Raw genomic sequence first — 13,565 nt, 5'->3', positions numbered from 1 at the left:
TATTGAAATTACTTTTTCCTTTTTATTTCAATACTCCAATTGTTGGTAATCCTTCTCATTATGCTTATCATAAGGGCGATTACTTAGCCCTATATCGAGAACTTCTTTAAGCTGATTGGACTAATATTTTGTTGAATTCATATCTTAATTCTGCTGTCATTGCTGTAGAAAATTTAATAAATTCCAGTGTGGATAAGAATATACCTTTAAATAGCCCTAAATCTAGGAAATATCCTTCTTGGTATTCCAGAAATTTGATTTCATTAATCAAAGCTAAAGAAAATGCTCATAAGAGATTTAAGCTTACTGGTTCAAATGAAGATTATAATGTCTTTGCCTATATACGTAAACAATTTAAAGATAGACTACATTTGGCCAAGCTTGCTTATATACATAATATGGAGTATGCTTTAAAGCATTCACCCCAGAAGTTTTGGAAATTTGTTAACAAAAATAAAGGCCATATGAACCAAACCTCTGGACTTATGGTTGATGATGTTTATGTATCTGATCCTAAAACTTTGGCTAATTCATGGACTCAATTATTTGAGACTATATATCAAAAGCGTCCTTCTCTTTATAATATTGACTTGTTAAATTTAGCTGGTAATAAATCCTTCTATTCTATTATCACAACTGAGCACATGATTAAGGCCATAAACAGTCTCAATACTAAATCCTCTTGTGGTTTAGATGGTATACCTGTTTTCATACTGAAGGGCATTGTGTCCATCATTGCGCCTGTCTTAACATCCTTGTTTAATTGGAGTTTGCTTACTTCTGTTTATCCTGAACACTGGAAATGGTTGTTGTTGTTCCTATCCCTAAAACTAATGGCAAAAATTTAACTGACTTGGCTATAGACCAATTTCTCTGTTGAGTATCATACCCAAGGTTTTTGATAAGTCAATATATAATTATTTGCATAATCATGTCTGTCCTAACATTACTATGTATCAACATGGTTTTATGAAAAATAGATAACCACAATCAACTTGACATGTTTTATGCCTGATACTCTTCCTACTCCTAGAAGTAATGGTCAGATCGATGTAATTTACTTCGATTTCTCTAAAGCCTTTGATAAGCTACCATGATATTTTAATTTATAAATTAAAATCCTATGATCTTTCCATTTTATTTATTGCCTGGTTAGTATCATACTCGTCCCAAAGAAAGTTTGTTGTTAGGTATAAAAATAGTCTTTCTTATGTATATAACATTTACTCCGGTGTTCTGCAAGGAACAAATCTCGGACCACTTCTATTCCTTATGTTTATTAATAATATAACTGAAAATTTGGATTGTAAATGTTTGATGTATGCAGATGACCTCGAAATCTACAAAACTATTGTAAATTTGGATGATTGTTTGGTGCTCCAAAATAATAAAATATTATTTTGGTCTTAAAATAATGTATTACCTTTAAATTGTAATAAAACCTATTCAGTGAGTATTACGAATAAAACAAATCCAATTTACTTATAATATAAATAATACTTCAATTAGAATTTTAGATACTATTAAAGATTTAGGTATTGTTTTGACAGGATATTACTTTCCAAACAACATCTTGAGAATATAACTTCCAAAGCGAGAAGGAATCTTGGAGTTCTTAAATGGATGTCCAAAGATTTTAACTCTGTCAAAACTTGCCTTACTTTTTATTACTCCAACATTAGAAGTCATCTGGAATATTGTTCAATTATATGGAACAGAAGTACATATTATATATATCTAGTACTTTGGAGACGATTCAACACCTTTTTCTTGCTTGGTTACGCTGGAAGTTTAAGTGTTATAAAGCTATGTCATTGGATGAAGTTTGGTTAACGTTGGATATGTTAAGATTGTCTGAAAGAAGAATTATTCTGGATCTTAAAATGTTGCATTTAATTCTTCACGGTAACTTGAATGTGTTATCAATGATAACTTTGTATGCAGCCAGTTATCATATAAGAAATCCGAAAACTTTTAAACCTATCCACTTCCTCAATGATGCACTTTTGTATAAAATCTTATAAGGGTCAATGATTTTGTCAGTGTTACTGATATTTTCGAATATAATTTTAGGGTTATTCAAAGACAGTTGCATAATCATTTCATAATCAGCTAAGAGTGCCACTTTTTTAAATATACACCGTATGAGTATGTTTGTTTTATGTATGATTTTTGTATTTTCTTCTCTCCTGTTCATGTATCATTTGTATCTTATTTTATATTATGTTTATTTTTATTACCTTCATGTTTTACTTTATTATATGGAAATTGTAAGTGGGCAGATCAATCTGTAATTTCCAGTATGCAATAAAAATATTATTATTTTTATTGAGGGTTGCCCACCAACCACCCCAAACGCAGTACTGGTACCAAGGATATATACCAGGGGTGAATCCTGGGGTTATAAAAATTCTTGTTTTCCCATACTTAATGTCAAGTAGCTAATTTGTGCACATTTTATTTCGAGTGTATTTTTGACTTACAAGGAAACCGATTCAAGTGTGACACGAAATTTTGGATGAGTTTATGAGCAATCGAAGTCTTTTTTGTGAACAATAAATTCTGTTAGAGGGGAAAACCCTCTATTTCAACCGTTCCGGAGATATAGAGTAGGGATGGGCACGAGAGAGTTCGAGCGCGTTTTCATTGAAACTCGACAAGACTCAAAAGAGACATCTTTGAGCTCAACTCAAATTTCAATAGTTTCGAGTAGAGTCGACCCAAAACGAGCCAAATCGAGCCAAATGCTGTGTGTAGTTTCAAGGGTTTTCTTCAAGTATCTACATAGTCAATATAATTATTACCAATGATACTACTACTACTATAACATTATTATTATTATTATTATTATTATTATTATTATTATTATTATTATTATTATTATTATTATTATTATTATTATTATTATTATTATTATTATTATTATTATTATTATTATAAGAACAATACCGCGTATAAATATGAAAGATAGGTGGTTTGTATCTGAGTACTAAAAACTAGTTGACTGCTGACCTCGGTAGTCGTGAAGTCTAGGAGGCAAGAACACCGTTCACGAGGTTTTGGGTTTGAGTTCCGGAGAACCAAGTATCCGGGCTCGAATCAAAAATCGTTAAAAGTTAAGAGGGCGCCGGCCACACATGTTCAAAACTGCTTGGTCCGGGTTTAGGGTCCTCAACGGCTCGAGAGGCTCGGCTCACAGCTGATTCCCTATCGAGCCGAGCCAACAGCCCACCCATCCAAACCGACACGAGCCGAAACAAATCGAGCTGATGGCTCACCCCAAACGAGCCGGCTCGAGACGATGACTTATCTGAGCCATGTCGGTGCCTCATCTCAACCAAGCCGGCTCGAGCTGTTCGCTCAGTTGAACCAAGCTAAGCCGGTTAACATCCTACACGGATTGGCTTCTGCTTCGGCTCAAAACTTTCACCGTGCAGGTCTCAGCCTTGGTGATGAGAGCTACAGTATATACTTATGTTAGTGCTTACAGCATTTGAGGTTGTCTCGTTATAAAAATCCATTGTCGTCTTGTTAATCGAGACGAGGCGAGATGTGAGCAGTGTCTCACCTCGTGAGCAACACTAAATATTCCACATTACTGCTTACGTTTCTCATAGCTTTCGATTTCCAGTCTAATGAGGCAATGATTTCAAGCCGAGTTAAAACGAGTTAAACGAGCGAGCCATTTTTCAAACTCGGCTCGACTCGAAACTCGACCTCAAAAGAGTGACTCGGTTAGAAACTCGACTCGAGAAAATTACCTTTGAATCGACTCGAAACTCGACTTGAATTCGTTTCGAGTTTTGAATCGAGTCGAATTTTAGCTCGACTCGTGCCCATCCCCAATATAGAGGCTTTAAGGGGAAAGATAACACTCTGATATTTTGTGGATTTTCGGCTATGTTGCGAGTGAATATGTTTGAAAATTGCATTTCAAACGTTAAGAAAGATGCACCAGAGTGAATAAAAGTGGTGGTGAATGTTGAGGTGAGTGATGTAGCCTTTACCCGGGGCCAGAAAAAGAAGGGGCTATGAGGAACAACGAACGCCATTGACACGAAGAACAAAATTTTATGATATTACTTGATAATATATCATGTCTTTAGTTCATAGAAAATGAGAAAAGGTGGTATGAAAATGTATTATATTGCCAAAAAAAATAGAGACGTTATTTTATGTGCACAAAAATACAAAGTCATATTTTGTACAAAAGCGCTATAGAAAACCAAATCAAATCATATGAAACATAAACACATATTTTTACAAACGTAAGTACGATAGTGTGTAGTTGCGTGACATATTAAAACACAAAGTATGACTCAATAAATAAAAATAGTATCTTCCACTTAAAAAACGAAAACATGTACGCCTGATAAACTGTATATCACATAAAGTTGATGCATGTAAACAACACAGATGTCACGAAGTAAAGTAGTTCCTCATACTGTCGTACGTAAGAACATACATTGTGAAACGATATTAACACCATTACGGGCTCCAGTAAAGCACACTTCATTGACGTTAAGAAAGGAATCACTAATTGCGCTAATATTATAGCCTGACTTTCGCCATGCGTAGAATCATAATGCGGAAAACAGGGACTTGCAAGTGATTATGTACTAAAGAATGTAAATTAATTATGAAATAGCGATCCGACACTATTCCTATATCATCAAGGGCGATTCGATCGTACAATTTTCGCACAAACACTTTTGGGTCATTTTTCGTTCCGATTGGTTAATAATTGTAGAAATTATAAATGTTTGGTACGTTCGGACGACTACCATTTTTTACATTTTTCATTCTATTTGACTTGATGATACTTTTATACGATTCAGCGTACCAAGAAACTTATACATAGACACGACCTTACACCCCTATTTCAGGCAACAATGGAACTCCGTTATTTTCGACTTCCCCCTCCAAAACGTTCTTCCCCTAGAATTTTTATGGACTCTTCGGTTTTGTAACTCTTATGTCTAAGGTGACGTATAACTAAAGTTTCGTGAATGAAGGAATTCTTCATTTTAATAAGTCACTTTTACTTGTAATTCAAAAATTCGCAAAATATCGGAGCACCAGCTTTCCCCTTCCATCATCATCCTCCATATCTCCGGAACAGTTAAGATCGAGGGTTTTTCTCTCTCTAGTAGGTTAAATTGTACACAAAAGCACTTCGTTCTCGCATAAATTCGTCCACAATTTCGTGTCACACTTGAATCGGTTTCCTCGTTAGACTGTGGACTTTATGGATGCTACCGATATAGATAGCATGATAGCATCACCATGATAACTGGAAACGAAAAAAGAATTCAAGATATTTTAGTACTTCTGGTCAACGAGAGAGCAAAAACGAACCCTGAATACTTTAAATGTGAACGGTGAAAGGTTTGATTTCTAAATATCACGAAGAATATTACCGTACACTTTAAGTTAGTACACTAAACTTTGTTTATTTTATTATTAAATTTTATTGCTACAATTTTAGCTAAGTTTGGTCACTTTTATGTAGATCCTATGCGTCATTTAGCTACTTTCTTAAAGTGATCTGTTGGCAATACTGCACTGAGAAAAAAACCTGCTATCCGGACACGGTATATTGTATAAATATACGGATTACATATATTTACTACTTAAATCTGTACGGACCATACATTATCTATATGCTACATATGTACTGCCCTTTTTTCCGCTTAGATGTTACATCATACGGCTACAGGATGTCTAACATCCAACAAGCTTTCGTATATTACATACGTATATTTACGTTACATACGTCAGCTATATATTACATACGTTCATTTGTATGTGAGATCTTGACCGCTTATATACATTTTTTCTTTCGTACGGAAAACACGTATATACGGAACGCTTGTACGGAAAATACGTATAAAAGATACGTCTTCAGTTATACATTTGCTACAGTATGTTACATACGGGTGTAACCTACGTCAAGGCCAAAAACCACAGGATTTACAATGTAAGACATGCTTTTACGTACGCCATATGTTTTTTTCTTTTTTTTAATTCTCCGTGTAATTATTACATGTTAATAGTACAAAGGTGGAAATGAGAGGTAAGCTTCGATACTTCTCCCTCTTTATAAACTGTTTTATCATCATGAAAATAAACTTAAGTTGCTCTTAGAAGTTGCCATGGAAGAAATGTGATTATGCTTTTACTTACCCACTGTGGAAAATCTCTGCTGTGAAGACTTGATATGCAGATATGTTCATGAACTCTATGGATGACATACTTTGGGAATTCTACTCCTAGAATCACACCTGAAAATAATAATAATAATAATAATAATAATAATAATAATAATAATAATAATAATAATAATAATAATAATAATAATAATAATAATAATAATAATATGCTTACTAATCCATTCACACAAAGAAAACCCGAATTTATCTAAATTTACTCTTTAGAGATGACGGACAGTGGGTAACTGCAGGGTGACTGGATTGGCAAAAAGCCAGGGACCCACAAAATGAAAGGGGACTACTAGTGTGTATTATAGGGAGCTAGCTTGTTTACCAGCGGGGACTGAGGTAAAGGGGGAAAACTTTCAACATTTTTTTCTGCCTGACTCTTGCAATACTCCCTTACCCTTCTTCTATATGTCAGCGTTACGAGGGTTAAAAAATTGTCATATGAATGTCATTCTAAAGAGAGTGTGAGTTGGTTATTTGTTGTGTGCTGTTATGGTTGCGGTTTTGTTGCTTGTTATTCATTTGACAATGGCTTCACAGCGTAAGAGAGGGCAAACTATACACAGCGAAGCTAGAGAAGTAATAAGGAAGGCCATACTGCAGTGCGACGAAGGAGCGAGGGAGAAAAACTGAAGCATTTGTTATCAGAACCTAATTTGCGTGTGTCCACGTATACAGGGATCTTCAATAGGGATTGCATAATTGCATAAACTCTTTGAATTAAGTGAGTATTAGGTGAATTTTTTGACAATGCACTGGCAACCCTGCCCAGGACCGTCGAGTGACCGTTTCTTGGTGACGGGGTGGGGCACCTGTCAATCAACTCTGAATTCCTCAGCCTCGCATTAAAGCCAGCTCCCTATAATACGCTATAGACTAAAGAAAATTAAAGATGGCAACCTGGGCCTAGAGCTGAATGGCATTTACTAGGTTATGGTTTATGCTGATAGTTTCAATCTGATGGATAATATGAGGATAATACAAAAAAAAAATGCACAGGCTTAATTAAACGCCTGCTGGGACACAGAATGCAGAAGAAACCAAATACATGGAAATTCACTATGACCATAATACTGCAAGTTATGATTAACTTAAAATATCATGTAATACTGTCCACAAAGTGAATGCTTTCAATATCTAGCATCAAAATTAACAGGCGGAAACCATACTCAAGGATAAATTAAATGTCCATGACTGAAAGCAGGAAATTCATGTTATCATTTGGTCCAACATCTTTTGTCTTCGCGAATCTTGTCCAAGAATTTGGAGCTTAAAATATATAAAAAAAATAATTATGTCTGTTGTGATGCATGGTTGCGAATCATGGTCGCTTATTCTGAGGGAAGAACACAAACTGAAAGTAGTTGAGAATAAAATACTAACAAGGAGACTTACGGAAGTGTCACTCACCAATCTGAATGAACCTTTGCACACTTGTTGAATATCGAAAAATAATCGACACGTATTTTTTTTTTTTTTTTTTGTTGTTGTTGTTGTTTCGGCGATGGTGAAGATTCAAGGGTAGAAACCACCCTTTGAACGTTAGGGATGATCTCTAAGCATAGACCGAAAACAACCATTTAATTTAGGAGAAAACATACTGCCAGGGAGGTTTTAGAACAGCTGGTTCAGAATCTGACGTCAAAATTACAAAATTCAAAATGAGCATCCAATATAGTGATTACATTTACAAAATGTCTTCTGGTTTGAAATCCTCTGCAGTTAACCAAGAACAATTATAGTTGGCAGAGATTATTGCGAGGAGGTTGCAGATCAATTTGAAATTCCTTTATGTACCCATTGTGAGTCTCTGCACCTATTACTATAGCATTTACAGAGATACAAACAGTAGAAAGTGTGGTACAGTCAATAAATCTATGACTCAGAGCTATACCATACAGCCTTTAATTTCTGAAAATGGTGTTCTGTTATCACTGTTGTTAATTATTTTGCAGGAGAAGAATGGAACATTTGGCTCTATAGTCCAAAACAACATCTTTTAATCTGAAAATGTCCTTGTGAAAGCATTAAATTCAGGAAAATTAACATCAGGTCTTGTGGGATCATGGTTTCAAGAGATTTTTCTCCCAGCGTCTAATGCAAAGTCCAATTTGTTATTAGATTCGTGGAGTGGTCACAATTAATCAAATTTTCAACCTATTTTAGGAACAAAAGAGTACCTCAAAATAGAAACAATTCGGCACTAACAACTGGTAGGATTCAGCCTCTTGATGTGTTCGGCTTTAGACCGTGGAAAAAGTTCTTGAGACATTTTACTGATATTGTCCTCCACAACTATAACGTAAATTGACATCTCCGTAATAATATAGTTTAGATCCAAATCACTGGTTCATAATCAGTTTTTATCTCCCAGATTTGCAAATATTATTAGATATGCGTGATACAAAAACAGTTATTTGGAAGAAGATTGTGCTGCATTTTGCGATTTGTCACATTTATTGCTGTAATAAGGTGAACTTGGTATAAACAATGTTTATGCATCACACAACTTTTTTTTTACGAAATATCATTACTGTGAAGAGTTTTCTCAATAAATTCATAATTATAACAATTGAGGATATGTGAAGTTCTGACATAGTGAGAGGCGAGTGGACTCGCTATACATAAGCACCCGAATAGGGAGAGGTGTAGAGACTCACTTTCATCAAGCATTCCGTTAATATAAAGGGGTTTCAAATCAATAGAAAGGGATTTCAAATCGGTCTTCAACCTTCTCGTAGTAACCCCTGCCAACTACAATTGTTCTTGGCTAACTGCAGAGAATTTCAACTAGAAGACATTTTGTAATTGTAATCACTATATTGGATCCGCCATTTTGAATTTTGTAATTTTGACGTCAGATTCTGAATCAGCTGTCCTAACCCCGCCCCTGGTAGTATGTTTTCTTCTATATTAAATGATTGTTTTCTGTCTATGCTTGGAGACCATCCCTAACGTTCAAAAGGTGGTTTCTACCCTTAAATCTTCACCATCGCCGAAACGAAAAAAAAAATACGTGTCGATTATTTTTCGATGTTCTACAAGTATGCAAAGTTTCATTCAAATCGGTGAGTGACACTTCCGTAAGTCTCCTTGTAAGACGAATATTCGGACCCAAAAGGAGCGTGAATGGGGAATGGCGGATACTTCATAATGAGGAACTTTATAATTTATATCATTTACGAAACATTGCTAGAGTTATTAAATCTAGGGGGCTCAGGAGAGCAGGTCACGTAGCCAAAATGGAAGAATATAGGAGCACTTTTAAAATTTTAGCTGAAAACCCAATCATAAGAAGACCATTAGAAAGATCTAGGCGCAGATGGGAGGATAATATTAAGATAAATCTCTCAGACATAGGAATACAAAGTAGATATTGGATTCAATCTGTTAAGGAGAGTTTTTGTCAATATATATAAAAGAAAAGAAACTCATTTTCCATGCGTTGTTTGGATGTTATTTGGATCGCTTGTTGCATATTACCTTCCAAAATGACCAGGGCGAAATGAAACAAATGGTTGATTGTCGGCAGGCTGATTATATAGACCGAGACATAGAAAAAATACAGTTGAAAGTGGGATCTCAACTACTTTAGTGCTTTCGATCCGAGAGCTTTTGTATCAAACTCACTCGCTCTACCCACTAGATTAGGAAGGAGGGTTGAAACAGGACAAATTAAACTACAGTAGAATTTGTAAGCGAAAATCTGCGTCAGATTCATGTCTCCAAAACGGATCATAGGTGTTCAATTATGTGAAGGTCCACAATTCGGCGGGCTAAGCAAGACATTCAACTTCATATCGATGTCCTTGGTGATGGGTGAATGGGTGTATTATCATCCTGGAATATAATCCCATTGCGCGGAAGCAACATGTGGACCACAGGATGCATATGGTTTCCTAAAATGGCGTCATAATCGCAGGCTGTGATGCGACGGGTAAGGATCAGCACAGGACCCACTGAAACATAGAATATTACGACACACAACATCACAGCACCGCCACCATGTATCTCGGTTGAGTTGAGAAACTGCGGATCGTGGCGTCCACCTCACATAACACGACCTATGGTTTGAAATAAGATGAATGATGACTCATCCAACAATATCACACGTTTCCTGTCATCAGCAGTGCCTGTCGCATATTCGAGCTGCGCAGCGTTGTCAGACGTACGGTTTTGACGGTATAAATACGGTAATTTGCCATTCTCGTACGGTGTACGGTCCAACTCTGCCGTACGCATTCTGTACAATCTTACTGAAATTATGTATCAACATTTTATTTTAAGTAAAAACTATTTTATACTCTGTCATTTTTTCCGTCTCTCAATGACTAGTGATCTACCCACCGCAACCAGTTGTAATGATACTTGGATGGTGACTTTCCCTTTCGCCTTTCAGTAAAATAAATGTTATAAATGTGGAAAACCGAAATAAACTTACTGTCGACAGTGAGCGTATGTGTTTTAGCCAGCCAGTGTGCAATATAATGGATACATATATGACAATTTCATACTATCGAAAAATACTGCATGATAAAATGTCTTCTGTATAAGTCGAACACAAATTGCATTCAAACAAACTGGTGACGTCCTTTTGGAGGATGAATATGATAACTCCAGTCTTGATTGAAAAATCTATTAAGTTTCTGTTCCATGCTGCAAACAAACATTTAATCCTTTCGTGTACGAATAAAAAAAAGTTTTCTAAATTGGCTCACAAAAATATATGTCTTTTTCGCCGAGAAGGCTGAGTGAGTCATTTGTTATTGTTACAGGAACCAAGAATAGACCATCAATAAAATCACTCTACATGAGTTTTTACTCGGAAGATTTAATTGAGATTTTTCCAATTAATTTTAATTACATATAACTATCGCCTCATATGTGGTTGCAGTACACGAAAGGTTAAACTACATTTTAAATTAATTATCACAATGTTCTAGTATTTTATCGTACATAATTTCCAAACCAGAACAATAAACACGTGTTGATACAGTAAAAAAAGAAAGAAAAAAAGAAAGAAAAAAGAAAGAAAGAAAGAAAAAAGAAAAAGAAAAGAAAAGAAAAGTATGTCTGTCTTTTCTTTAAAACAAAGGGTTTCACGAAAAATTTTAATGTACAGTCCTCTGCAAGATAAAACGTTTCATTTTTATCTTGCATACGGTTTTCACGTTTTGTGAACTTGGCAATATTGCCGGTACTATTGGTGTCTTGCTAAAGCGTTATGATCTCTTATCAGCGGTTTTTATCCGTGCTATCCATCCCCTTATGTCCTTGACAAGTAAATCGCGGCTACCGTCCTCTCGATCTTCTATACTGCTGGTCGAATCGCTAATACGAACACAAAGGTTACCGTACGATTTTATTTGTATAAACCTCTTAGAAGAAAATATAAATTACCGCTGTGAAAGTAAACTTTTTCAAACAAAAAGTAAATCAACAAAATTAGTGCACCTATGTCGAAATTATGCGTGATCTTACATACAATTATGGTAATAATATTATCAGCCGTTGAGGAGTTTCATCATTTAACTCCAAAGACTATTGTTAGATCCCCGTGAAAATTACGTACATGAGACCACCAGAAAGGTATACTCTTTCAAACATAAAAGAATCTTGAAAATCGGTGCATCTATGTTGAAGTTATACGTGAACATACACATATTGAAGTCTGTAGGTTATGGGGGGCGCAGTGGTTCAGTGGTAGAGTGTTCACTTCCGGTGCTTCGGGTCCCTGGTTCGATCCCAGCTCGCGCCGTGTGGACTTTGTGGTGGACAAATACCGTGCTCGTGAGTTTTCTCGGGGTTCTCCCACTTTCTTCATTCCACCATTTCACTCATCTCTCATCATCACCGTCTCCTTTAGCCTAACCGGCATAACCGCGGGACGTAAAACTTAAATATTTCATTTCTGTAGATTATGATTTTGACATTGCATCGTTTGAGGTGTTACATGCTATAATGCTGCTATATTATTAATATAATGTTATATAAGCTACGGTAAATATGAGCAGCACGGGGAAACATAATGGTATGTCACGTTTTCTAACTTTTGAATAAACTGGGAAAGAAGGTTCAACATTCTTACGCAATTCAATGCAGTGACATGTCAAACAAGCTTCTCCGGCAATTTAAACGTACCTTTCGCAAATTAAACTACTTACATACCGTTGCGTAGTTCAATCCTAACCCATTCCACTTAATAAATCAATATCACCGGGAGAGCTCCTTCGTGGCTAAGCGGTCAGCATACGCGCCTTTGGCGGGGGAGACCCGGGTTCGATTCCCGGTGGGAGCTCATGTGGTTCGGATTCCACGTTAATCAGTAGGTCCACGTCTCATATGGCCTCGCTGCTGAAAAGAACGCTAAACTCAAAATCCCAATCCCTTAATTTTACCGGAAGTGACGCTTACCATTAGTTCCCTCGAGCCGCTCAAATCTACAAATTTTCAGAGTTTGCAGCTGTATGACTCCTCTTACATGTTCTTGTGACAATAGCTTTTGAGTAGTTGAACCAATTTGAATACAGTTTTCTTGCAAAGAGAAACGAAATTATCTCTATATTATCGAAAACTGCATTCAAATTGACGAATTATTTCCAAAGAAATTAACGAAAGAAAAACATTAGGAAGAAAACAGTGCTTTTAGTGAGTTGTTTAGCATAGTTTTAAATATTCTAAATTATGTTTGTTCGTTTACTCTCTCTCTCTTGCACATATATAAACCATATACACAGAGTTAAAGAGAGATAGTAAAGTCATTATAATAAACAGGCAATTAAAGAAGATGTATGGACTGAGTTTTGCGATACATTCATCCTCTCTGCTGTAATAAATTAGAAGATAAACCTGACCTTCCTTATTCTTTATCTGTCCCTTCCAGAGCTGCCTTCTTCAATAACGTGTCAAGTAATTTAATGGATGGGTTACGTAATTTCGTCACTTCCGTTGACAATGAAAATGCACATTCCAAAAGTTACATTTTTCTCTTCCTAACAATATGGCTCGTAGATAAAGAAAGCGTAGACCAGTATATATTTGGCATTTATTTTCAAGCAGCCACTTCCCTTATCTAACAGGAAGAAAATCACCTGCGCTGCTTTTGAGAAAATTGTCCGAAAAGAATTCCAAGAGGTTCGTCCGTATCAAGTATTCTGTACCAGAGAAAAAAAAAATAGTTGGTTGCTTGAGTATTTTATAATCAAATTATTTTTTATGTTTGTGAATTCATACAGGTTAAAAAATCCAAAAAAAAATAATAATTTTATTTTTTTAAACTCTGATAGCAGCCATTTTTGTTTGACAAGCTGTGCTGATTCTTGAACTTGTAGAGGTTTGCGTTAA

General features: G+C 35.7%; 1 protein-coding gene across 1 annotated transcript in view; it reads right to left on the bottom strand.

The window, feature by feature from the left end:
- LOC145684611 (uncharacterized) overlaps window positions 1-13,565 on the bottom strand; it is a 98,062-nt gene that overhangs the window by 79,318 nt on the left and 5,179 nt on the right. The window contains exon 2 of the mRNA XM_081756998.1: window positions 6,187-6,284. Within this exon, the coding sequence (XP_081613124.1) occupies window positions 6,187-6,284 (98 nt within the window). The remainder of the gene's footprint in view (window positions 1-6,186; window positions 6,285-13,565) is intronic.

This window comes from Thermobia domestica, chromosome 5, assembly GCF_964235325.1.
Source record: "Thermobia domestica chromosome 5, izTheDome1.hap1.1, whole genome shotgun sequence".
NCBI lineage: Eukaryota > Metazoa > Arthropoda > Insecta > Zygentoma > Lepismatidae > Thermobia > Thermobia domestica.
Note: the sequence above shows the minus strand (reverse complement) of the source record. Positions and strands in the feature narration are given on the sequence as shown.